Source organism: Lynx rufus, unplaced genomic scaffold, assembly GCF_022079265.1.
Source record: "Lynx rufus isolate CCGP_SWC_20201006 ecotype Redwood Valley unplaced genomic scaffold, mLynRuf1.p SCAF_27, whole genome shotgun sequence".
NCBI lineage: Eukaryota > Metazoa > Chordata > Mammalia > Carnivora > Felidae > Lynx > Lynx rufus.
The window spans coordinates 1093723-1117741 of record NW_025814842.1 but is presented as its reverse complement, the minus strand read 5'-3'; the positions used below and the strand labels follow the sequence as shown (position 1 = coordinate 1117741).

General features: G+C 69.3%; 1 protein-coding gene and 2 long non-coding RNA genes across 4 annotated transcripts in view; 1 reads left to right on the top strand and 2 right to left on the bottom strand.

Annotated features, from left to right (window-relative positions):
• INTS1 (integrator complex subunit 1) overlaps positions 1–15780 on the top strand; it is a 29601-nt gene extending 13821 nt beyond the window's left edge. Inside the window, 31 exon segments of the mRNA XM_047089223.1 lie at positions 95–224; positions 482–664; positions 751–900; positions 1292–1471; positions 1576–1680; positions 2675–2803; positions 2805–2843; positions 2932–3043; positions 4038–4199; positions 4903–5049; positions 5346–5444; positions 5682–5806; positions 6480–6494; positions 6496–6735; positions 7236–7395; positions 7654–7794; positions 8028–8193; positions 8314–8437; positions 9088–9218; positions 9738–9825; positions 9903–10129; positions 10220–10343; positions 11129–11262; positions 11649–11841; positions 12473–12600; positions 12935–13047; positions 13648–13761; positions 14669–14739; positions 15042–15133; positions 15285–15394; positions 15490–15780. Of these exon segments, the coding sequence (XP_046945179.1) occupies positions 95–224; positions 482–664; positions 751–900; positions 1292–1471; positions 1576–1680; positions 2675–2803; positions 2805–2843; positions 2932–3043; positions 4038–4199; positions 4903–5049; positions 5346–5444; positions 5682–5806; positions 6480–6494; positions 6496–6735; positions 7236–7395; positions 7654–7794; positions 8028–8193; positions 8314–8437; positions 9088–9218; positions 9738–9825; positions 9903–10129; positions 10220–10343; positions 11129–11262; positions 11649–11841; positions 12473–12600; positions 12935–13047; positions 13648–13761; positions 14669–14739; positions 15042–15133; positions 15285–15394; positions 15490–15605 (4048 nt within the window). The 3' untranslated portion in view covers positions 15606–15780.
• LOC124519171 (uncharacterized) lies at positions 3268–4098 on the bottom strand. The gene is made up of 2 exons (XR_006964041.1): positions 3975–4098; positions 3268–3636 (listed from the first exon to the last, which is right to left on the bottom strand). It is a non-coding gene; the product is annotated as an uncharacterized LOC124519171 (long non-coding RNA).
• Positions 15781–16799: 1019 nt separating the features above from the next.
• On the bottom strand, positions 16800–23985 carry LOC124519267 (uncharacterized). Of its 2 annotated transcripts, XR_006964072.1 has the most exons (4): positions 23686–23985; positions 21937–22192; positions 18954–19104; positions 16800–17115 (listed from the first exon to the last, which is right to left on the bottom strand). It is a non-coding gene; the product is annotated as an uncharacterized LOC124519267 (long non-coding RNA). The 2 variants fall into 2 exon arrangements; XR_006964073.1 differs by lacking the exons at positions 16800–17115; positions 18954–19104 and adding an exon at positions 20003–20994.
• Between the last annotated feature and the right edge of the window lie 34 nt (positions 23986–24019).

Genomic DNA, 24019 nt, shown 5'->3' with positions numbered 1-24019 from the left:
GCGGGGGGGGGGGGGGGGTGGGGGGGGGGGAGGGCTGCTCCCGGGTGCCGCACCAGTGGCTCCCTGACACGCTCGCGTCCTCAGGGACCTTCAGGGGACCCCCTCGGAGGCCTCCCCCCCACATCCTGGATCAAGTGAAAGGCCTCAACCAGTCCCTGCGCCTCGGGCACCTGCTGTGTCGGAGCCGAAGCCCGGACTTTCTTCTCAACATTATCCAGAGGCAGGCGAGTTCCCCGCGGCCCTGGGGTCAGGGGTGGGGTCAGGGGTGGGGGGAGGGGGAGGGGGCCGGGACCGCGGCTCCGGGCTAAGCGAGGCCAGAGCCGGGAGGGAGCGCCCCGGGACACGGGGGCCGCCCGGGGACGGGTGCCCTCCGCGTGAGGCGGCTGCCCGCACGCCCGCGGGGAAACCACGGCCTCGGGAGGGCGGGGGCCGGCGGACGGGCCGCGGGGGCGCCGCTGAGTGTGTCCGCGGCCCCGGCCAGGCCTCGTCGCAGTCCATGCCCTGGCTGGCCGACCTGGTGCAGTCGAGCGAGGGCTCCCTGGACGTGCTGCCGGTGCAGTGCCTGTGTGAGTTCCTGCTGCACGACGCTGCCGACGACGCCACGTCCGGGGGGGAGGAGGAGGAGGAGGGCGAGAGCAAGGAGCAGAAGGCCAGGAAGCGTCAGGTCGGTGCCCCCGAGCGCCCCCAGGCCCACCGCGGCCCCGCGCCCGGCCGCGCGGACCCCTGAGCGGCCCCCCTCGCCCCCCGCAGAGGCAGCAGAAGCAGCGGCAGCTGCTGGGCCGCCTGCAGGACCTACTCCTGGGCCCCAAGGCCGACGAGCAGACCACGTGCGAGGTGCTGGACTACTTCCTGCGGCGCCTCGGCTCTCCCCAGGTGGCCTCCAGGGTGCTGGCCATGAAGGTGCGGCACGGGGAGGGGCCGCTCTGCTCCGCCCCCGCTCCCTGGCGCCCCCGGCCGGCCGGCGTCTCACTCACCTAGGCTGCTGCTTAGCCGGTTTCGCGTCGAAAGGGTGGCGGTGGCGAGGTCGGGAGAGGCAGACCCTGTGTCCCGCTGGCCCGTGATCCCTCCCCGGGCGCCGACGTGAGCTCCCGGGAGAGACTTAGTGACGGAGTAGCGGTCTCGCCGCCTCTTTCGAGGTGTCGCACGACTTTCCGGAGACGCGGCTCCAGCTGCGGCCTTCTCGTCGGTTCAGGCGTCTCTGAGGGGACGCGGCGTCTTTGCCAGCCAGGCCGGTCCCGCCCCCGGGGGCTTTGAGGGAGCGTGTCCGGCCCACGCACGCGTCTGTTCGCAGGGCTTGTCCCTGGTGCTGTCGGAGGGCAGTCTGCGGGACGGGGAGGAGAAGGAGCCCCCGATGGAGGAGGACTCGGGGGACACGGAGACGCTGCAGGGCTACCAGTGGCTGCTCCGGGACCTGCCCAGGCTGCCCCTGTTCGACAGCGTCCGGACCTCCACCGCCCTGGCGCTTCAGCAGGTACGGGTGCCGGGACGCTGCCGGGCGGCTGAGGGGCGGCAGTGGCACGAGCGGGAGCGGGGGGCTGCCCCGCGAACGGGCTCACGCGACCACCCCTCCCCCAGGCCATCCACATGGAGACCGACCCGCAGACCATCAGCGCTTACCTGGTCTACCTGTCCCAACACACGCCCGTGGAGGAGCAGGGCCAGCACAGCGACCTGGCCCTGGTGAGGGGGTGGGGCGGGGCCCGGCACCTGGAGGTCGCGGGGGTGGGGGCGGGCACAGCCACCTGGGCCGGGGTGGGGGGTGGGGGCGCTGCAGGAGCCCAGCCTGCTTCCCAGGGCTCTTCGGCCCAGAGCAGGTGTCAAGGGTGTGAGGGTTCAGGTGTGTTTGCGGCCAGAGCGGCCGTGGTGCTGATCGAGGCCTGGCCGTGTCCCTTTGTCCCCAGGCCGATGATGCCCGGGCCGTGCAGGTGGGGTTTGCCTGCCCACCCCCCCCAACCACCCCCCAGGGAGCACTTGCTCAGGGAGGGAGGACGGGGTGCCGGGCCAGCCCGCCTGTGTTCTGTGTTCTTATTCCCTGCAGGGGAGGGTGGTGGCCCAGGGCACGGGCGTTTCCTCCTCCCCTGCCCTTTCTGGCGGGCCTTCTCCTGACCTTTCTGTCCTGTCCGCCCACTCTGGCTCCGACCTCAGGCGGCTCCCGTGGGCCCGGGGCTCTGTGGGATGAATGGGTGCAGGGAGCAAGGGCACGGGCGGGCAGCTAGGGGTCCCTGGAGGTGGGGTTCTCCCACGTGTGGGTTCGTCGTCGAGGGCCAGCCTGGGGACCGCTCGTGGCCTGTGTGCTGCAGGAAGTCACGCTCCCGCCCAGGGCTGGTGTCAGCGTTTCCCCCTCTTTCCCTCCCCCCCACCCCCGCTCGGAGCAGGAGCAGGGCGGGTGGTGACGTCCGTGACATCTGGGTCGCTGTCTGCTGTCCGGGCCGGTGGGCGTCTGCCTCTCTTCTGTCCCGCCCTGCCGTTCCGGCCCTGCCTGGTGGTTTCGTCCCTGTGTGTGCACGCGGGCCCCTCCCTCTGCTGGTCCCGGCGACCCCCGCCGGCACGTGGCTGCATGGGCTCACGTGGTGCGGCCCCGGCGGGCGGCCTCGCGGTGGACTGGCGTGGCGGCGACGAGAGACGGCGGGGCCGGCCGGGGAGGCCCTCTGACGGCCGTGCTCCCCGCCCCCAGGATGTGGCGCGGCTGGTCGTGGAACGCTCCACCATCATGTCCCACCTGTTCTCCAAGCGCTCCTGCAGCGCCGAGTCGGACGCCGTGCTGGTGGCCCTGCTCTCCATCTTCTCCCGCTACGTGCGGCGCGATGCGCAAAAGCAAGGAGGGGGAGGAGGTGTACAGCTGGGTAAGGCTGGCGGCCCCCTCCCCGGGCCCGGCCCCCCCCCCCCCCCCGCGGCCCCCCACCGCCCAGCCAGCCGCCTCCTCTCCTGCAGTCGGAGTCACAGGACCAGGTCTTCCTGCGCTGGACCGGCGGGGAGACGGCCACGATGCACATCCTGGTGGTCCACGCCATGGTCATACTCCTGACACTGGGGCCGCCCCGCGGTGAGTGGCCTGCGGGGGGGGGGGGCCGGGGGGCGGGGGGCGGCTCCCGCCTCCCTGCCTTCTTCCTCGTGCCCTGAGCCCCAGCCCCGCCGGGCAGGGTCGCGCAGAGGTGGGGGGAAACACCGCGGCCCCAGCCGGGGGCTCTGGGCAGGGGTCCCCGCAGGTGAAGACGGGACCGTCTCGCTGACCCAGAGTTTCGGGGAGAGCGCTCCGGAGCCCCCGCGTGGCGGGAGGTCTCCTGAGCGTCGAGCGCCTCGGATTAAGAAGCCCGGATCCCTGGCGCGTCCTCGCCACCCCGGCCCGTGGCTCGCGTCGTCAGGACGTGATGCCCGTCTGTGTGTCCAGGCCTTCGCGGCCCAGCCAGGGAAGCCCGCGGTTCCTGGAACGGGGAGCGTAAACCCGGGCTGCTGTTGAGCAGACGCTCACCGTGCTGGCCGCGTGCTGTGTCCAGGGCCCGGGGACCTTCTCTTCGCGCCTTTCCGGCCAACTGCCGCGGACTGTTCTGCCCGCGTCATCGCGTGTGGGCGTGGAGGGCAGGGACGGGGCCCCTTGCTGGGGCCAGTGCCGTGTGGGCTCTGCTGGGAAGGCGGCCCCTGTCAGGAGGGCAGGAGTGTGTGAGCCTTGGGCAGGGAAGGGAGGCTGGCTCTGTGTCTAGCCCAGGGGCGTCTGCGGGGCCTGGGCGCGGGAAGGGGGGAGCCCAGGGACAGCGCCGGGCGAGTCTCACACAGGCCCCTGCGGCAGACCGCCCGGCCTCGTGGTACAGTCCGCGCCCTCAGCTGGGACGGGGTCGCGGAGATCGTGGGGTCAGACCAAGGGGAGGGGCGGGCACGGCGCGCAGGCCGCCCCTCCCGTCCCTCCGCAGCCTCCGTTCCCACTTGGGCTCTTCCGGCCCTGGCCTGCCCTGGGGGGGGAGGGGGGGGAGGGGTCTCACCCGCGGAGCTCGGGGTGGCCCTGCCCAGCCGTCACGCCGCTCATCACGTCGTCTCTCCCGAAGCCGGGGACGGCGAGTTCCAGGCGCTGCTGGACATCTGGTTCCCGGAGAAGCAGCCTCTGCCCACGGCCTTCCTGGTGGACACGTCGGAGGAGGCGCTGCTGCTGCCCGACTGGCTCAAGCTGCGCATGATCCGCTCCGAGGTTCCTCGCCTGGTGGACGCGGGTACGGGCGGGCCGGCCGGGCCCGGGGTCTGTCGCCGGGGTGGCCCGGCCACCTGCCGCCTCGGTGAGCCCGGCCCCCCGCTGTGGCACACCAGGGAGAGGGACTTGGCCTCCGAGGCTCAGGGCGTTCGTCACTCAGCAGGTGCCCACGGGGCTCCCGGTGTGCCTGGAGCTGTGCTGGGCTTTGGGGCGGGCGCCACGCTGCCCCTGGCCGCCAGCCCCTCACAGCCGGGCGGGGAGGCCAAGGGCCTCTCCGGAAGCAGGCGGTGCCAGAGGACAGAGGGAAGGCGGCCCGGGGGTTTCGAGGGGAGCGGGAAGGGCTGGGTCCTCTGCGCTGGCTCTGGAAGGATGCGGTGGGGGCTGGGCGGCCTGCGGAGGCTGTTCCCAGACGAGGCCACAGACGAGGCCAGCGCGGCGTCTGGCGGGGAGCGCCGGGCAGGTGGAGGGCAGCCCGGGAGGCGGTTCGGTGCGTGGCGGGGCGAGTCTGTGACGCGCAGGGAAGGACACGCTGTAAGGAGCCGCGGGGAGCCAGGGATGGTTCTAGAGGGCTCGGGTGGGGGGAGGGGGCGAAGGGCAGCACAGTGCCCCGGGGGGCGAGCTGCGAAGCCGGTGGTGAGCCTCGCGGGGAGAGGCTGGGGCCTCAGGAGAGACCCCGCGGGCCGGGGTGCCGAGCAGGAGGGGCACCGAGCGGGCGTCCCTCTCAGCCTTGCAGGACCTGGAGCCCCAGCAGCTGCTGCTGTTCGTGCAGTCCTTCGGCATCCCCGTGTCCAGCATGAGCAAGCTGCTCCAGTTCCTGGACCAGGCGGTGGCCCACGACCCCCAGACGCTGGAGCAGAACATCATGGACAAGAGTGAGAGCCAGGGACCCCCCCCCCCCCCCACCGTGTGCGACACACCCCGGCCGAGCGTCAGGGGGGCGGCTCCGGGGCGGGGCGGCACTCCCGGCAGGAGGTCCGGCCTGCTGGGGTTGCAGGCGGCGAGAGATGCTGCGGCGTGCACTCGGCCCCGGCAGGCCCTTCGTGAAACGTCCCGCGGCTCAGCTCCGGAAACCTCCGGGAAGCTCGGGCCTCGGGAAGCCGCGGCGTTGGGCGGGGGGAGGCGCTTGCTCCCGCGGGCGCAGGGACGTAACCTGGCTGCCGGCTCCCAGATTACATGGCTCACCTGGTGGAGGTTCAGCACGAGAGAGGAGCGTCCGGAGGCCAGACCTTCCATTCCCTGCTCACGGCCTCCCTGCCTCCCCGACGAGGTACTGCCCGACCCCGACCCACACCTCAGCACGCGGGCCCGGGGCACGCTCGTCCCGGGCGGGTATCCGACATCCCACCTGAAGGCCCTGCTCCTCCCGGGCCTCCGCAGGCCTGAGTGCGGCGGGCGGCGTGGGGGGCGAGGGCCCCTCTGCGGGGCCTGCTCTCGGGCGCCGGGCCCGCGCTGGACGCCAGCTGGGGAGAGCCATCCGCTGAAGCCCGTTCCCCTTTCCGCGCAGACAGCGCCGAGGCGCCGAAACCCAAAAGCAGCCCGGAGCAGCCTTCGGGCCAGGGGCGGACCCGGGCTGTGACCCAGGTGCGGGTGCTCGGCCCCGAGGACGACTTGGCCAGCACAGTCCTGCAGGTACCACCACCGCCTGGGACGGTCTCTCCAGAAGCGGGGCGCCCCGGGCTGCCCGGTCCTTCCTCCCGCCCGGAGAGAGGGCCGCCACCCCAGAGCCCACATCCGGATGGGGAGGGCTCCCCGGAGCCAGCCGCCCGGGTCAGAACCGCGCCTCCCTCCCCGGCGCTAGACGACCCTGGCCCGGCCGCTTGGCTTCCCGGCTGGAACGGAGCTGGAAAACCCACCTCAGGCGGGTTGTCCGGCGTGTTTCACTTGAGACTGGCTCCGGGGGCCCGAGCGCTGAGGGCCGCCTTGCCGTGCTGCGCGTGGGCATCGCTCGTGCTGTGCGATTTCGCCCGCCGGAGCGGACGCCTGTCCGGGGCTGTGCACCGTCGTCCGCGCTCGGAACGGTCCTGGGAGCGCTCGCTCCCTGGCCGCCGCCGCCGCCGTGCTTCCTGCCCCCAGGGCTTTCCCCGTTGCGGACACGTGTGTGCATGGCGAGCCCCGCAAGCCCGGGGCCTCCGTGCCGTGTTCTCGCCTCCCCGAATGGCGACGTTCCTGTGGAAGGCTCGCGTCTTCCTGCACGCGCAGACACACGCGCTCTCTCTCTCTCTCTCTCTCTCTCTCTCTCTCGCCGGCTGCTTTCGCTCTCCCCCACCGGCCTGCCCTGATGCCCCCCCCCCCTTCTCTCCAGATCTTCCCGCTGAGCCCCGGGCCCGCGGTGGCAGAGCTCCAGCGCCCGCCCCGTCGCCCTCGCGCTGCAGCAGGCCCTGGGCCAGGAGCTGGCGCAACTCCGCCAGGGGAGCCCCGAGCTGTCCGGCGTCACGGTGCGCCTCCTGCAGGCCGTCGCCACCCTGCTCGGCTCCCCGCACGGCGGGGCCCTGGTGATGTCCATGCACCGGAACCACTTCCTCGCCTGCCCTCTGCTGCGCCAGATCTCCCAGTACCAGGTGGGCGCGTGTGCGGCAGAGGCCTGGCCCGCGGGGAGTCACGCGCGAGGGTTGCTGCGCGCGTTCCGGGGCCCGGGGCCTCGGCCTTGAGTCCACCCTGAGTCCCGGGCCTTCCGCAGAGCTGGCCCCGGCCCTGCCCTGCCCACCGGCTGCCCTCACGCTGTCCCTGTGCGGGCCTTCGTCCTCGGCTTCGCAGGGCAGGGAGGGAGCTGGCGGCTGCAGAGCCGGGCGTAGAGCCCCATCTCTGTTCGGGGAGGCGCCCCAGTAAACCGGGGGCGGGGGTTCCCGGTCCGCGTCTGTCACCCCGACTCGGTGACCCTGCCGAACTTGCTCATCTGCCCGCGTGCACGCGTGCTGTCACTCGTGTGTGCGCCCGGGGGGCGTTTCCTCTTCCTCCCCGAGCCGCAGCCGGGCCGGTTGCAGACGGGAGAATGGCTCGCCGGCTGTGCGGCTTGGAAGGGTCGGAGGTCCCGGCTCTGAGCTGCGGGTCCCCCCCACAGCGCTGTGTGCCGCAGGACACCGGCTTCTCGTCGCTCTTCCTCAAAGTGCTCGTGCAGATGCTGCAGTGGCTGGACGGCCCCGCCGGGGAGGGCGGACCCCTGCAGGCCCAGCTCAAGCTGTTCGCCGCCCAGTACTCGGCACGCCGCAGGATCAGCGATGGTGAGGGCCTCGGGCTTGCTGCCCCTCCCCCGGGGGCAGTGGGGAGGGCCCAGTCCGTTTGGGGGTGTCAGCTGTTGGGCTGTGTGGGCCCTGCGTGGGCGTCAGCATGGACGTGGCCCAGGGATTGGAAAACTGGGGCTGTGGGGAACAAAGCGGGAGCCTTAGTGGGAAGTGGGGGGGGGCGGGGAGGCGGGCAGGCTGGGGAGCGGGGACGGGGGCCTGCGCCAGACCCCGGGTCACACGCACGCCTCCCCGCAGCACGGAGTGGGCTCCTGCGCCTCGCCGAGGCCTTGGCGTTCCGCGGGGACTCGGAGGTGGTCAACTCTACCGTCCGGGCCGTGGTCGCCACCCTCAGGTCAGGGGAGAAGTGTGGCGTGGAGCCCGAGCTCGTCGGCAAAGGTAACTCGGGGCCGGGCACCGTGAGAACCCGGCCCGGCTGCCGAGCCCAGAGGTCCCTCTCCTGGGTGCCCCCAAAATGGGGCCCGTGGCCGGGAACGGCGGTCCGCCGGAAGGCTCCTCCCCTGGCCGAAGAGCCGTGCCTGTCTGTCCCAGAGTCAGGTGGCCCGGGGCCCGCCCGTGCCCGCCCGTGCCCGTCCCCGGAGTGACGCGGAACACGCTCTCTTTCCCCGCAGTCCTCCGGGGCCTGATTGAGGCGGGGTCGCCCCACCTGGAGGAGCTGCTGGCGGCTCTCTTTGCCACCGCGTCCCCGACCTGGAGGCCCGTGGCCGTGCTGAGCTCCCTGCTGCTGCAGGAGAAGGAGCCCCCGGCCCCGGGGGAGCCCGAGGCCGGCAGCTGCAGGTGGGCTCGCGGGGCTGGGGGGCTGCTGGGGCCTGCCCGCGCCACCCCCCACCTCTCCCCACCTCCCCCCACCCCCGCCCCAGGCCAGCCGTTTCCGACCCGGCCCTGCATTGCCTTCAGCCCGGAGACCGTGCAGCTGGGACCCTGCTCCGGGCTCCTGGTCGACTGGCTGGAGCTGCTGGACCCTGAGGTGATCGGCAGTTGTCCCGACCTACAGCAGAGGCTGCTCTTCTCCCGGAGCAAGGTGGGCTGCGCACGGACCCGGCTTTCCCTCGGTCCCAGCGGAAGCCCAGGCCTGACCCTCATCGGCCCGGGGGCGGGGGGGGGGGGGGTTGCCCGTCCCCTGTGAGCAGTGACTACAACGGTCAGGTCCGGTTCCTGGGGCGGGCGGGCCAGAGTGGGACCGGCAGTGCGTGGCCCAGGGCCTCGTGCAGGGACGGGAGGCACCGCTGGCGAGCCTCATGGAGAGCGGAGCCCGGCCCCCCCGCCCGGGATGGGTCCCCAAGGAGGCTGTGGCTCCTTGCGAGGGGGGGCGGGGAGTCTCAGCGGCGATCACCCTCGTCCGTCCCCGAGCCTCCCGAGGTGCTCCTGCGGCCCGTGGCGGTCTTTGGGCCAGCTTCTGAGGTTCTGGAGCAGGAGATGGGGATTTGGGCTTTGTCGTTCCCGTTCGCGCTCACCGTCCCCAAGAAGCTGGTCCGGGCCGGCACGTGTTCTGGCTGTGGCGACTCCGGCTGGACCCCACGTGGCCGGGACTGCCTCCCAGGCGGGGGCTCCGGGTCTCGCTGGGAACGGCCTCCTCCCTCTGCTTCCCGCTGGCTCGAGTGGGGCGTCGTCTGCTGACCCTACTCGGCAGAGGACGGCTGGCCGGTCAGCCCAGGTGTCCTTCCTCCGCAGGGCAAAGGTCATCCGGGCCCCCAGGTGCCATCTTTCCGACCCTACCTGCTCGCCCTCCTCACTCACCAGTCCAGCTGGTCCACGTTGCACCAGTGTATCCGTATCCTGCTGGGCAAGAACCGGGAGCAGAGGTCTGCGTGCCCCCCCCCTCCCCGCCCTCCCCTGAGGGCCTGGCAGCGTGGGGGTGGCATTGAGGGGCCTCTGGACATCTGATCCCGTGCTCCCCACCACGCCTGGCTTCTTTGGGTGCCTGGGGCTCTTACCCGGAAGGGAGCCCTGCGGTGGGTCTCGCCACCCTGGGGATACAGACACCCTCCCCCCGCCGTCCAAGTTTCCCCGCCCCGGGCGTCCACCGGGGCAGACGGTCAACAGACAGAACGTCCTCTCCTCGGAGGGTGTCCCTGGCTGCCGTCCACGCCACGTGCAGGGGTTCCAGGTGCCGGGGGTGGGCAGGGCCGTTTGTTTCGCTGGGGTGAGATGCGGGGAGGTCAGGTGAGGCGGGGTGGCCCTTACCTAGAGAGCTCATCGGGAAAGATGTCCGTGGTGCACGCCTTCCACCGCCGGTCACGTCCTGCCCTTCGTTCTCTCGTCGCGACGGAGGTTTGCATTCTGCGCCTGGAAACCGAGCCAGAGCTGCCGCGCCCTTGCAGGTTCGACCCTTCGGCGTCGCTGGACTTCCTGTGGGCCTGCATCCACGTGCCGCGGATCTGGCAGGGAAGGGACCAGCGCACCCCTCAGGCAGGTGTTGGGTGGGGCGAGGCCCGCGCCAGCGCCTCCGCTCCGGCCTGGCGCTGACGGGCGGTCGCCGGTTGCAGAAGCGGCGGGAGGAGCTGGCGCTGCGGGTCCGGGCGCCGGAACTCGTCGGCCTGGCGGAGCTGATCCTGGCGGAGGCGGAGGCCAGAAGCCAGGACGGGGACGCCGCCGCCTGCAGTCTGCTCCAGGCCCGGCTGCCCCTGTTGCTCCGCTGCTGTCGCGGGGACGACGCGAGCATCAGGACGGTGACGGCGCACCTGACGGGCTGCGTCCAGCAGTGGGGCGACAGGTGAGCGGGCCCCCCTCCCCGGCCGCGGGCCCCGAGGCTGCCGCCCGCGGAGCCCCGTGCGCCCAGCGGCCGCGCCTCGGTCTCTTACAGCGTGCCGGGCAGGCGCTGCCGGGACCTGCTGGTGCAGCTGTACCTGCAGTGGCCGGAGCTGCGGGCGCCCGTGCCGGAGGCCCTGCTGCACAGCGGAGGCGCCACGGGCAGCAGCACCTGCAAGGTGAGCGGGGCGGGGGCGGGGGGCGGGGGCGAGCCCCGGCAGCGGTGAGTGCTGAAACCCTGCCTCGAGCGAGCGGGACGCTCCTTCGGGCCCCCGAGACCCTCCCCGGTGAGCGCCCGGGCCCGTGCGCTCCCCGGAGCCTCTGTCCATGGAGCGGCGACGCACGCTGCTCGCACGCTGCTCGTGGGCCACCTTGCACTCCGCGTGGTCCCGAGAAGCGGGTGTGCTTGGCGTGCGCGGATGGCTCGCTCCTTCCTGGGCCGTGGGGTCGTCCGCCGCGTGGCCGGACCCGCCCGCTCATGCCCCCCGCCCACCGTGGGCCCCGGGACCGTCACGCTGCACGGCCCGTGTGCGGTGCTTGCCTCCGCTGCCTTGGGCAGATACGCGGCGGGGGCCCAGGCATCCGGGAGGCCTCCTGCCCCTGCCTCCGTGGCGGGATCTGTCACCTTCCGTGTTTTCAGCACGACGTAGGGAAATTGGTTCTTTCTAACCCCGTTTCGTTCGCTTTTTCGTCTGTGTCACTTTGCCGAGTTGAGATCGTGTTTTACGCACCGTGTTGCTTTTTTATCTCAACGTGCCACTTTGGCGTTTAGCCGGGGGTGTCTGTTGTACGTGGAGGGTGACTGAATTCCGTGTGCGAGGCTGTCTGGAAGCTTTGGCTCCGGCCTGTTCGACGTGGCCCCAGAAAGCACAGGGGGACAGCTTTCCCGGGTCCCCTGCGTGGCCGGGGCCGGGTGTGGGCCTTCTGCGGGTGGCCCCTGACCCTCACCCCGCCATCTCCTCAGCTGGACGGCCTCATCCACCGCGTCATCACCCTCCTGGCAGACACCAGCGACTCAAGGTCGTCAGAGAACAGGGTGGCCGACGCTAACATGGCCTGCCGGAAGCTGGCCGTGGCCCACCCCATCCTGCTGCTCAGGTGCGGGCGCCCGGCTGCGCTCTGGGGGCCCCGGCAGGGCGTCTGGTGGCTCCTTGTGTCCTGCCTGCGCTCGGGTGGTTTAAGAGCGGGCTCTGCATCTGGAAGCTGCCGGCCCTCGTGGCCCAGTGGTGGCCGTTGGCTTCTTCCTGGCTGAGCCGAGTCTGAGCTGGGAGGGCCCGGGCACAGCCCCGGAGGCCGGGTCAGGACACACGGCACCTCGTAGACCTGGAACCCGGTGGGACGGTCAGGGTGGCCAGTTCGACCCCTCAGGGCGTGCCCCGGAGCTTGTTAGGGGTGGGCCCGGGTGTGGCCCAGGTCACCAACGGATGGGGGGACGGGCGGGTTTCGGCCACCCACCACCCACGAGCACCCTTCGTCGCCCCCAGGCACCTGCCCATGATCGCCGCGCTCCTGCACGGCCGCACCCACCTCAACTTCCAGGAGTTCCGGCAGCAGAACCACCTGACCTTCTTCCTGCACGTGCTGGGGGTCCTGGAGCTGCTGCAGCCGCAGGTGTTCCAGAGCGAGCACCAGGGGGCGCTGTGGGACTGTCTGCGCTCCTTCGTCCGCCTGCTTCTGGTGGGTCTGCCGCCAGCTTGGGCCGCCTGCCTTTCACCGCAGGGCGGTGGGGCTCCCCCCCGGGGGGGGGGGGCGCCCCCGGCCCAGGCCCGTGTGCCCTTGTTCCTCCTCTGCCCACTGGCACCCCCCACGGCTCCCACCACCCTCCGCCCGCTTCTGCCCTCACAGCCTGGCCAGGCCTGACGTGCCTCCGTCCCCTTCCGCCTGAGGCTGTCGGGTGAGGGCTCCTGGGGCCTGTGGGAGGGCAGGGCTGGCCCGCGTCACCGCAGCAAGGGCAGGGCCAGGCCCCCTACCCGGTGGCTTCTGCCCCCCACCCTGGGCACCAGCTCCCTGCTTCTCGTGCGCCTGGGGACACAGCTCGTGTTCTGCAGCCGGGGCTCAGCACAGCCCTCTCTGCGGCCTTCCTGCCTTCCTGGGGTCTGTCGTCCATCTGCTTTCACGCTCCAGCTAGACGTCTGCCTGTCCACGCTGGCAGTTCACGAACGGCAAGGCCGTTTCGGAGACTGTAGCGTGGTGGCCGGCAGGCGGTGGCGTCGCTGGCGTCTGGGGGTCCGTCCTGAGGCCTCCAGGGCAGGTGTGGCGGGCAGGGTGGGGGCGCCGCAGCTGTGAGCACCCGGCTTCCGCTTTGCAGAGCTACAGAAAGTCGTCCCGCCACCTGGCGCCCTTCATCCACAAGTTCGTGCACTTCACCCACAAGTACGTGACCTGCAACGCCCCGGCGGCCGTGTCCTTCCTGCAGAAACACGCGGACGCGCTGCAGTGAGTGTGTGTGTGTGTGTGTGTGTGTCCGGCCTGCACAGGCTCCGGCAGGCGAGGGTCCAGCCCAGCCGGAGGGAAGGCTGTGGGAGGGCAGTCAGTGCTTGGGGGGGGGGGGGGCGGGTCCCCGAGGCAGGGTGGTGGCCGGGAACGGACGCTGCCTGAGGGTTGGAGCCCGGTGTGGGGAGGGGGTAGGGGGTGGGGGGTGGGGGGTGAGGGCTCCGGCCGAGTCCCACTTCTGTTCTGAACCCGCTCCCGGAAGCTCCTTGCCTCCTCCCACACCCGCCCATCCCGCCTCTGTGGCGTCTTCCTCACGGAGAACCTGTGTTCTCCCCAGCGACCTGTCCTTCGACAGCAGCGATCTGGTGACTCTCAAGTCCCTCCTCGCAGGGCTGAGCCTGCCCAGTAGGGACGGCAGAGCCGACCGGGGCCTGGACGAGGAGGGCGAGGGTGAGTGGGCCCTGCAGGGACGCTGCTGGGAAGGGGCTGGGGCTGCGGGGCGTACAGGGGCAGCTGTGAGGGAGCGGGCAGGCCCCGTGCCCCGGGTGGAGTCCGTCGCTGGGCTCTGAGCGCTCGTGCTGCCCCCAGTTTCGGTGAATCATTTGGTGGAGTTTGTAGAAACCTCTGCCGTGGGGCCCGCGCGTACCTTTATTGGGCGCCCGGTCGGCGCCAGGGCTGCGGCAGGGCGGGTCGCCACTCCAGCCTCGAGGTCACGCTCAGGCAGGTGCAGAGAAAACCCGCACTGGGTGTGGCAGGTGGCGGGTTCGGGCCGGAAAGTGCCACCTCCCGGGCAGCTCCCTGCGGGCTCGCCGCCCCCCGTTGAGTGGGTGCCCGCTGTGTCCCAGGCAGCGTGCTCACCCCGGGGCAGCGGCTGCAGCCTCCACCCTCCCGTGGGATTCCGCGGGTGCTTGGCAGGGACGGCCCCCGCTTACGCGCAGGGTCCGGAGCCGTGGCGATGAGCGCCGGCAGGCCTCGCCTCCGGGCGGGTGGGTGCTCCCGGCCCGGGTGGCTCTGTTTCCGGCCTGAAGGCACCGACTTCCCGGCTTCCAGATGAGAGCTCGGCCGGCTCCCTGCCCCTGGTCAGCGTGTCACTCTCCACCCCTCTGACCGCAGCGGAGATGGCCCCCTACATGAAGAGGCTCTCCCGGGGCCAGGCCGTGGAGGGTGAGTTTGGGAGCCTGGCTCGTGCAGACCGGGGCGGCCCTGTGGCGGGCGGGGGCACCCGTCGTGGCCCCGTGGTGCCCCGGGTCTGACGGGACACCCGGCCCTCCAGAGGCGCGGGGTCCTTGCCGAGGGGGGAGCCGGCCTCTTTCCTCAGGGGCTTGAGGTGGGGACGGGCCGCCCTGCCGGCGGCCTCACGGACTGCGGATGCGGTGGAGAGCGGGGACCCCGGAGCCGAGCGGCACCCGTGGAGGGCAGGCCTGACGGGCCGGCGGGGAGCGGAGGGGCTGGGTGGCCGCAGCGGCTCGGGCTCCCGGGCACGCTGTGGGGCGGGTGCGTGTCTGGGCATCGGCCGACCAGAGCAGAGTGGGGTGTGCGGGGCTGGCCGCCACCTGGCAGCAGGAGTGTCTCGGGACGGCCGGCGACGGGCAGTGGGGACGGCGGTCCCGGTGCAGATCCCTGGCCTCCTCCCTCTGCCGGACGAGGGTCGGGGGTGGCGGGGTCGCGGTACTTCTGGATGCTTCCTTGTCAACGGTGCCTACCGCGTGGGGTCGTTGGCCTGATGGAACTGGGCGCCGGGTGCTCTTCACCCCGAGGCGCTCGGGGCCTCCCAAGCTCACCAGGCACCAAGGGTGGTGTGGAAGGTTCCAGAGGGCACTGGTGCTAGCGTTCTGATAGGCTGCACCGCGTCTGGAACACCACAGCTCTCTCTGTCGGAACCTGTGCAGAGACCAGACCGGGGACCGGCCAGGGTCCTGGTGGTGTCCTTGCTCGGCCCCTGCCCGGCAGGCGGGATGGGGGACGGTGCGGGCTGGGGCTCCTGCCTCTGGGCTGCGTGGGCACACAGAGGTCCCGGCCCGGGTCCAGCAGCCGAGGCCTGGCCCTCACGTGCTCCCTCTGCCCACCTTAGATCTGTTGGAAGTTCTGAGCGACATAGATGAGATGTCTCGGCGGAGACCGGAGATTCTGGGCTTTTTCTCGGTGAGGGAGCTGAGGGCCCGGTCAGCCTTCTGTCAGAAGCGGGTCACCGCGGGGACGGGGGCAGCCCAGGTGCGAGCCTGGCCCTGCCCCAGGTGCTCCCAGGGAGCGGGGAGCCCAGCCTCGCTCTGGGAACCTATGGTCGGCCGGCCGACGCCTCCCACCTCGCGTTACGAGGCCGTGGGGGTGGGGGCTTGGGGAGCAGGGTCCCCTGCCGACCCTCGCTGCTGTCGCTGTCCTGAGGCCGATGGCCGAGAGCCTGGGGACTGGTGGTCTGAGCTCCCGTCACGCCCCCACCCCTGCAGACCAGTCTACAGCGGCTGATGAGCTCTGCCGAGGAACCGTGTCGCCACCTGGCCTTCGGCCTGGCCCTGCGCTCCATCCAGAACAACCCCAGGTGAGCCCCGGGCCTGCCCTGACCCTGCTGGCCGAGGGAGTCCCGGACCAGACCCTCGGGGGTCAGTTAACCCCTCCGGGGCCTGGCCGCGGGCTCCAGGGTGGTCTTGGGCGCAGGGGGGAGGCGTCTGTCTGAGCGCCTGTCTTTGCAGCATCGCGGCGGACTTCTTGCCCACGTTCATGTACTGCCTGGGCAGCCGGGACTTTGAGGTGGTGCAGACGGCCCTCAGGAACCTGCCAGAATACACCCTCCTCTGCCAGGGTGAGTCCCGACCCGGCCCACGGGGAAGCGGGCGCTCTGCTTCCCACAGCCCGCTGCCCGTCGGGACCCTGACGTCCGTCCCGTGTCGCCCACAGAGCACGCGGCCGTGTTGCTGCACCGGGCCTTCCTGGTGGGCATGTACGGTCAGACGGACACCAGCGTCCAGATCTCCGAGGCCCTGAGGATCCTGCACATGGAGGCGGTGATGTGAGCCCGCGCGGGGGCCCGTCTGCCGGCCGCCCGGTGGTTCCGGGTCAGGCAGGGCGCCGAGCCAGCGCCGGGCCCGGCAGGGGCAGCGTCCAGGGCCCGCGGCCCCGCGCAGGAGGATGCCGCTGCCCCGGCGAGCCTCGGAGAGGGGCTGCATTTAAATAAAACGTTGTGAATCACCTGAGTGTCGGCTGCCCGGTGCTCGCTTCCCTGGGGACGCCTGCGGGTTGAGCGGGGCGGGGAGGGGGAGCCCGCCCGCCCCCTGGCCCACCTGCCACAGCCCCTGCTCCCTGCTGTCCCCGCTCCACCTGTCCGGCCCTGAGCACTTCTGTCGGGTAGGAGCCCCTGGGCCGAGGCTGGTCCCCTCGCTCCCCAGAGGGGCCACGGGCCCAGGACCCTTGGCTGAGGGCACCCGTGCTGGAAGCCGGTGCTGGCCGAGCCGCCTAGAGCGTCCCCACCCGCGAGTGTCCCCCCCCCCCCCCCCCCCCCGGGAGCTGCGGGTGCTAGGCTGGGCGCCCTGCCCGAGAACGTGGCCCCAGGGGCGCTGAGGGGCAGGGGCAGCGCCCCATAAAGCTGGCCCCACCCCCTTCATGCTTCTCAGCAGCACAGATACCGCCCCGCCTTACCCCTACCCGCTCGGGCTCCCCACCCCTCACCCCCTAGCAGGCTCCCCTGCCCGCTTGTGCTCCACTGGGGCCACCAGGGGGCGCCGTGGCTAACAAACTGACCCCAAAGGTGCTGGGCTGGGGTCAAGGAGGCAGGAGGCAGACGTCCAGGCCGAACCTCCGCCCCGGAGGGAGACTAGCCCTGGGGAGTGTGAGAGTCGCCTCCTTGCCCCGGAAGCCCCCGTGCCCCGGCCTGGCCTCGACCCCTCATGGCCAGAAAGCCCCGTCAACAGCATGTGACCCGGAGCCCCCGCAGGAGGGTGGGACTCTCCCCCGTCAGAACCGCAGCACCAGGGTGTGTGGGGGATCCCAGGAGGCGGAGGAGGCTCTCGGGGGCAGTCTCTGGGCCCCCTCCCTGCCCAGTCTCACCAACCTCAGGGCCTAAGGTCAAGGCCCCCGAGGGAGATCAGGTCCGGGCGCAGCCTGGGCCCCTGTCGGCCTGGGCTGCCTCCCCTCCTGGTTCTCTCAACGGAACAGCAGCGTCGGCGGGTTCTGAAACCTCCCGGTGGAGAAGCGCGGGAGGCAGGGGCTCCAGCAGCCGCGAGATCCCGCCCTTGTCCCCCAGAGTGGCAAAGACCAAGGGTCCCCGCGAGGGAGCGGGCGGGCAGGCCGGGCGTGCGCAGTGGCCGCGGAGGTGGGGCTGCAGGGGGCCTGGGCACGCGTGCGGGGCCCGTAGGGGACAGCGGGCTTCGAATCAGGTGTGCGGTTTCCGCCATCACATGGAAGGTGCTGCTGAGATGCTGGCTGTTACCTTCGGCACCGGTCTCCCCTCACCCGCCAGGAAACTGAGGCACTGGGGTGGGTGACGGGCCAGGTCTCTGGTGGGGCCCCGGCTGGGCTGAGGGAGTGCTGGGGGCGAAAGGGCGGAGTCGGTGCCCCTGACCCTGGCCACACCGCCCGTGGAGCCCCTGGAGTGTGGAGGCGGATGGAGGCCAGGCCTGCACCCCGGTGCGGGGGTTGGGGTGTCCCCCAGCCCACGGCCGTGCGGGGCAAGTGCTCGAGGGAGTGGAGGTGTGAGGGCCGGGTCACCTGCCTGCTGGGCCCCACCCCCAAGCTCCGGGCCCGAGTGGGCGGGGCTTTGTCAGCACAGGCTTAGTGAGACCCCTGAGCCCAGCCCGGGTAGGACCTCCGGGTCCTTGCGCCCTCTCCCCCTGGTCAGCACCGCTGGGCTCGGGCCTGCTTGCCGCCTGTCCCTCCACGGTGGCAGGGCTGTGGCAAAGCCCCACAGGCCGCCTGTGTGTTCCTCCCCAGCCCGCAAACCCGGGCTCCCCGCGGGGGTCCCCTCGCGCATGCTCAGTAGCCAGAGGCCCGCCGAAGGCTGGACCGGGTTTGGGGAAGGGGATCCTTGGGTGTCAGGGAGGTGGCGGGGGGGACAGTCCTGGGCCTCTCTGGGCCTCAGTTTGTCTCTAGCTGACGGGCTGCAGAAACCCAGCAAGAAAATGGAGGCTACCCGAGCGGAGGTGTCCCACGTGAAACACGTGGTGGCGGGCACAGGCGACAGGGCATCTGCTCCCCGATGAGGGGATCCTCCCGGCGTCCCTGTGACTGCTGGCCAGCGTCCAGGGGGCTGGTACCAGGCACCGTGACTGGGTGACTCCAGTGGGGGCGCCCGTGGGGCGGACGGTCCCGGCCCTTGCACACGCCAGGCTTTTCCACGTCCCCTGGGGACGGTGCCAGCCACAGAGGCGGCGTGGGGGCCTGGCGTCCACTGCGTGGGCCTGAGCCTGTGTTCACGGCACTGTCTCCAGTGGCCGCACTGCAGACTTGGGACACCCGAGCCGAGGTCCGGCAGGTGCAGGTGTGGAATCCGCGCAGGGGGGCGGGAAGTGGGGGCGGGGCCTGTGGTCCCTGCCCGTCTGTTCTGGGATCAGTGAGGGCCAGCGCTGAGCCCGGTAGTGAGCTCCCCGTGGCGGGGGCCAGTGTGGCCCGGACAGCTCTGGGACTCCACAGGAGTCCAGCCCCAGACTCTCGGCCCCCTTCAGTCTAGGACCGAGGATGCTGTGCAAAGGCCGGGCTGGCTGCAAGGGCTGCTGGTCACTGGGCTTCCTAAGGCAGGTGGGAAGGGGTGGGGCCGGGTGAGGCGTTGCCATGGTGATGGTTTCAGGTGCTTCCCCAACAGCTTCCAAACAAAACACCTGGTTTCATTTTCAGTCCCGGGAAGGGGCGGGCCCTGACCCACAAACACGCCCTCGTCCTGCAGGCCAGGGGCAGAGAGGCGGGGCAGCCCAGATCTCTCCCCACGAGGCTCCCCGGGCCCGTGCCCCTGTGTTTCCCCGGGGAGGGCTGGCTTATGCCCCCATTTCGCAGACGAGGGCCATGAGGCCCACGCAGGGCAGATCCGCTCCTGTCGAGGGTCAGAATCATCCCTCCTATTTCCTTCCTCAGGGCACCCCAGAACTGACCCGGATAGGTCCAGCCGGGCAGAGGGAGGGTTATTTCAGGTGTCGGAGGGGGGACCTGCTCCCTCGCTGGGACCTGCTGGGAACACTCTGGGGGAGGCCTGTCCAGTTCCCTCACCAACCAGACCCCCGTCCCGTGCCCGGCCCAGGCCGGGCCCCCAGAGACCAGAGGTTGGATCCCACAAGGCCTATGCCAGGGGGAGTCTGGAAGGGTTCCTCGGAGAAGGTAGAATGTCACGTGGGTCTTGAAGGATGAATAGGAGTTTTTGAGGTGAGGACTCAACTTACCATCCTGCAGTTGGGGCCACAGGGTTCTCCTCCTTTTTCAAGTGTGAGTGATGAGCCCACAGCCCTGGTTTTCTGCCGGTGCCCTCCTGGCCTGGAGGGGACTGTGGGGCTTCTTGGTGTGGAACAAGGGCGGGGCCTGCACATGGTGGGGCTGGGGGGACATTTGTGCAGGAAGTGGCCTGGCCCCAACTCTTCCAGACGGAGCTCAGGCCCTAGGAGGAGCAGTCAGGGAGAGCCGCACACCCCAAGGTCACAGGGCCACACGCAGAGAGGGGACCTGGGTTGGCGCAGGACTTCCCGCTGCAGGGCCCAGGGTCCCTCTGACCGTCTGATGGCCGACGGCCACCTGCTCTGCACACCTGGGCCGCTGCCACTGTCCTCAGCCTCCCGCTGGCCTCCCGAGGATTCGGAGCTGGAGCTGGGGTTCTGTGGAGGGGCCGCTGGGTCCGAGACCCTCTGCTCCCCGGGCAGCGTGACAGTCGGATCGCAGCCCCGAGGGCCTTTGCGATGGCAAAGCGTGTGGCCGCGGGAGCCGAGGGGCTGCCAGGTCAGAGGCCAGCCCCGGGGGACCCCCGGCCCCAGGAGCTCCTCACCCCGGATCTGAGTTCCCCCGCCTGGAGCTCGCCAATCCTGCTCCCTGGAGGCCCCAGCCCGGGGATGGGCAACACCTGTGGCACAGAGCGTCCGGGGTCGGACGCCAGCTCAGCCCTTGGGCTGTGGCCTTGGGCAAATCCCCCCACCCCCACCCGGCTCCACATCTCTGAAATGGGCCTGCCGGTAACGCCCAGGGCTCAGGGTGGCCCTCGAGCAGCGTCCTACCCGGAAAGTGCTCAATAAGTGACCTGTTCCGTGAACAGAGACGTGCCGTGATCCGGCCAAGGACGCACAGCCATCAGAGGCGGGGCCGGGCTTCCTGGCCGCCCCCACCGGCCCCAGCGTGTGCTCTGTTTACCAGGGGCCGGGCGGGCCGGGCCTCATTACAAGAGGCTCCTATAAATGGCGTGAGGAGGATTAATAATGTATTTATAACACATCATCGTGGTAGCCGAAAATGATCTATAAATGTGCGGTAAATGTTTTATAATGTTTTTGTAACCCGTTATAAATGATAAATGGCGGACTATAGATGCTGGATCAAATATTTATAACGCATTGTGCGCGACGCCTGGCTGCTACAGTTCAGGAAAGCCATTAATAATAAAGTGGATGGAAATGTAAAAGTTACCGACATGCCCAGCAAAGCCATTTATAATGAAATGTAAAATTTGGCTGTTGGAAGCAACCCACGAGCCCTAGCCTCAGCACTGGCCAGGTTCTCCCGGAGCCCAGGAAAGGAGCGGGGTCATGAATTATTTGTGAAGTGTTCAGACGAGAATGTATACTATCCATAGCACGCCATATAAATATGCTATTAATATACCCAAGGCAGCATGAATTATTCATTGGGCCTAATTAATTAATGGGTGGCCCCTTAAAATGAGGTGTCACAGCTTCTAGCCCCTCTCCCGCCTGGAGCCACGGCACGGCGCTGCCCTCCACAGCGCCTGAGCGAGCCCCTGGCCGACCTGACCGTGGCCTTGGGAAGTGGGGGGAGGGACAAACCTCGGCTGTTCTGCGAAGCCAGTATGACCCCCCAGCTGTCCTCTCTGTGCAGGTCGTACGTGAGGGGGCTTCCGTCCACTCCGGGGGGGGGGGGCGCTCTGGCCACCTCTCCCCCGCGAGGGTGCGTCTCCTACTGCCATGATTGCGTGGCCCCGGGCAGGGAGCCCTATTTCCACGGGGCACCCCTGGCCCCTTCCTCCCTAAACACCCAGGGATGAGAGGCCCTGTGTGACCCTGAAGAGACTCCATAGGGTCCCAGGGCAAACCAGTGTCTGAGTGAGAACTCCAGCCCGGCTTTGGCCCACCCGTCTCACTCCGTGTTTCCTGAGGAAGTCGGGGCGCCCGCTTCTGTGAGACGTTCCTGCAGCAGGGGTTCTGTGGGCAGGTCGGCTTGGGAACCCCTGTGCAGCGTGGCCGCTCCCTTGGGAGTCCTGGGGTACTGCAGGACATAAAGGCTCTGAGAAGTCCTGCAGGGAAAGCTGCAGGGCCAGGGCCTCCCTTTGTTCTCTTGCCTCCCACCCCCATTCCCTCTTGCCCGGCTTCTCCCCCTCTGCCTCAGAGGCTCAGGCCTGCTGTGTTTGGGCGAGTGATCCCGACTCTGTTCCGGCTTGGCCCATCAGTCCTGGTCAAATCGGTTTCTTGGGGGCTGAATCCAGGTGACGGGTCTAGAGCGCCCCGCTGCTGCGACCCTCCCCAGGGCCCTGTGGCCCACACGTCCTCCAGAAGCTAAGTGGACACACAAGCTAGAGTTGGCTTCTGGATTGAGATTAGTGATGCCTCTGGCCCTGTCCCTCCTCGTCCTCTCAGGGTGGGTCCCCCACCATCACTGAGAGATGCAGAATGTGCTGGAAGCAGGAGGTGGGGGAGTCAAGACCGACTGGCCCGGAAGTCCTGCCCCCGACCAGGGCGGCCACTCGGGCGGGACGCTGGCCTGTGCTGACCCAGACTCCTCGGGTCCTCACCCCATGTCGGGGCCTGGTCTTCCCGGCTGAACAGGGGGTTCCTTCTCTTGTGGAACCTCAGTTTCTTGGGCTGCAGGATAGGTATGCTCAGCCTACTTTACCTATTTTTTTTTTTAATCTTTATTTTTGAGAGAGAGAGAGAGAGACAGCACACGCTGGGGAGGGGCAGAGAGAGGGGAACAGAGGATCCAAAGTGGGCTCTGTGCTGACATCGTGGAGCCTGCTTGGGATTCTCTCCCTCTCGCCCTCTGCCCCTCCCCTGCTCTCTCAAAATAAATAAACTCAAAAAAGTTCTTTTAAATAAAAAATAAAGAGTGGTTCTATTCAAAGGTAAAGTGGTTGTGAAAATTGATGGGCTGGAGGAGGGAGCCTGGCCGGCCCTGCTCCCTCCCCAGTTCCTCTGTGGGAGTTACACTCACCTTTCTGTCGTCCTTAGACCTTCATTCCCGCCTCAGGGCCTTTGCACGCACCATTCCCTGTGCCTGGGAAATTCTTTCCTGCCCTCCGACCACATCAGCTGTGCTTATCCTTCAGGTCTCAGCTGTCACGCTCCCTCCTCAGGGACGGCCCCTCCTGCCTTCTGAACCAAGACAGGGCCCTTCTTTTACCACCGAATGAGTGGCACTGCGTGTCCCCTTGGACTGCCGTCACAGGTGCAATTTTGCCTCTGCTTGCCTACATGCAACGGAAGAGGAACGCCAGCTAGCTGCTGTGACAAACATCCCCAAGTCCCAGCAACTGAGCCCAGTGCACGTTAACCTCCCCCTCGTCCAGAGACCAACACAGCCGTTCCTGGTCAGCCTAGCCCTGCAGTGTCCCGTGCGTGCGGCCAGCAGGCAGGGAAGATGGTTAGTCTGGAGGTATACATACCACCTCCATCAGCCAGAACTCAGTCACACGCCCCCCTCCCTCCGCACCTGCAAGGGAGGCTAGAAAATCGGCCCAGGCAGAGAAAAGAGTGAATGCAAAGGTCCTGAGGCAGGAACATGAGCCTGTCTGAGGGGTGGTTGTAGGAGGAGGACAGGTAGGAAAGACGCCGACTGGAGGGAGGGGTGGATGGCCCGTCATAAGGACCGTGCTTTCCTCATGCGTCAGGTGGGGGTGCAGAGGAGGGCTTTGGGCAGGTGTGGCACACCCTCACCCCCGCTGTTACAGATTTTGTGTTGAGAATGGATTGTAGGTGGCAAAGCGGCCGCGGAGGCGCTGTTAGAGGGTTTCTGTAGAAATCCCGGCTCATACCAGGTGGTGGCTCTGGCCGGTTTTCTGCTGGACTGCGTGTGGGCATCGAGAGGACAGGATGACAGGGGCACCCCGGGCTTGTGGCCTGAGCAACCGGCAGGAAGGAGCCATCAACGACTGCGTGGCTGGCCATGGGTGGGGCCTGTCTGGGGTCCTGGAGGAGTGGCTGAGTTCAGGGGACCAGTAGGTCAGAGGCTCTGAGGCCAGAAGGGGAAGGGGGGGTGCGTGGGGAGGGTGAGGTCAGGGAGTGGCAGGGGTGATAAGGGCCAGGAGGCGTGACAAGGGGCCTGGACTTTATTCCAAGTGCTGCACAGGTCAAGCAGGAAAGCGCCTGGCCAATTGGCTCTCTAGAAAGATCCCTCAGCTGCTGGGGAAGGGTGGCCTATGGTGGCCAGAGGGGGGCAGCAGGAAATGGGTGGGCTAAGGGGTGTGCTGGTTTGGGGGTCCCGGAGGGGAGCAGGGCTAATGGAAAGACATGATGTGCTCATGGGGACACTACAAGTGCTGCTCCCCAAGTCACTGTCCCCAAAGGAGGCTGCGTGGTGACTGGCAAGAGTGCAGCTTAAACTCCCGAAGACCAGACCTCTGCCCGCCCCCCCCCCCACTTCCTTCTGAGAGAGGTGGGCCTCAGGCCTGTCTGCCCCTCCTGCACCCGCGGACCCCTGCCGCCCCCACCGGCCCTTCCCTTCCTCACTGGTTTTTCCAGTTCTCCCAACTGCTGCCCTCGGACTCAGGAAAACCCTGTTCGTTCTAGGTTCCAGGACCAGCCACCCGCCTGGCTGAACCAGCAGGACATCGTCCTTTGTCCTCCTGCTGGGAAAGCCCCAGGGGGGCAGGGCAGGGCAGGGTGCTGTCCGCCTTGAGCCCAGGGCCGGGAGCTCCCTGTCTAGCACCTGCTTGCACACCCCCTCCCCACAGGTCTCACTCACACGTTAGGCAGCTGGGTGTCCACCCCTCCGGGCTGGGCCACAGGAAAGAGCTGGAACGCCCCGTGCTGGCTCGGGCCCCGAAGCCGTTTCTGCTCCTTCCAGTGGGCACAGAGCGGCCTCCCTGCAGCCCCGCCAGGGGCCAATCATGAGGAAACACCTTCCTTCCCGCAGGCCTTGTCTGGACAAGCCTTGGGGCCTGGTGGCTGGGTGGCTGAGGTCATCTCACATTTCTGCGGCCCACTGTTTCCGGCTGTCCATCCGCGAGGCCACAGCCAGGGCTCCACAGGGAATGCGCCCAGGTGACTGGGCCCCCCACAGGAGGTACCCAGTGGAA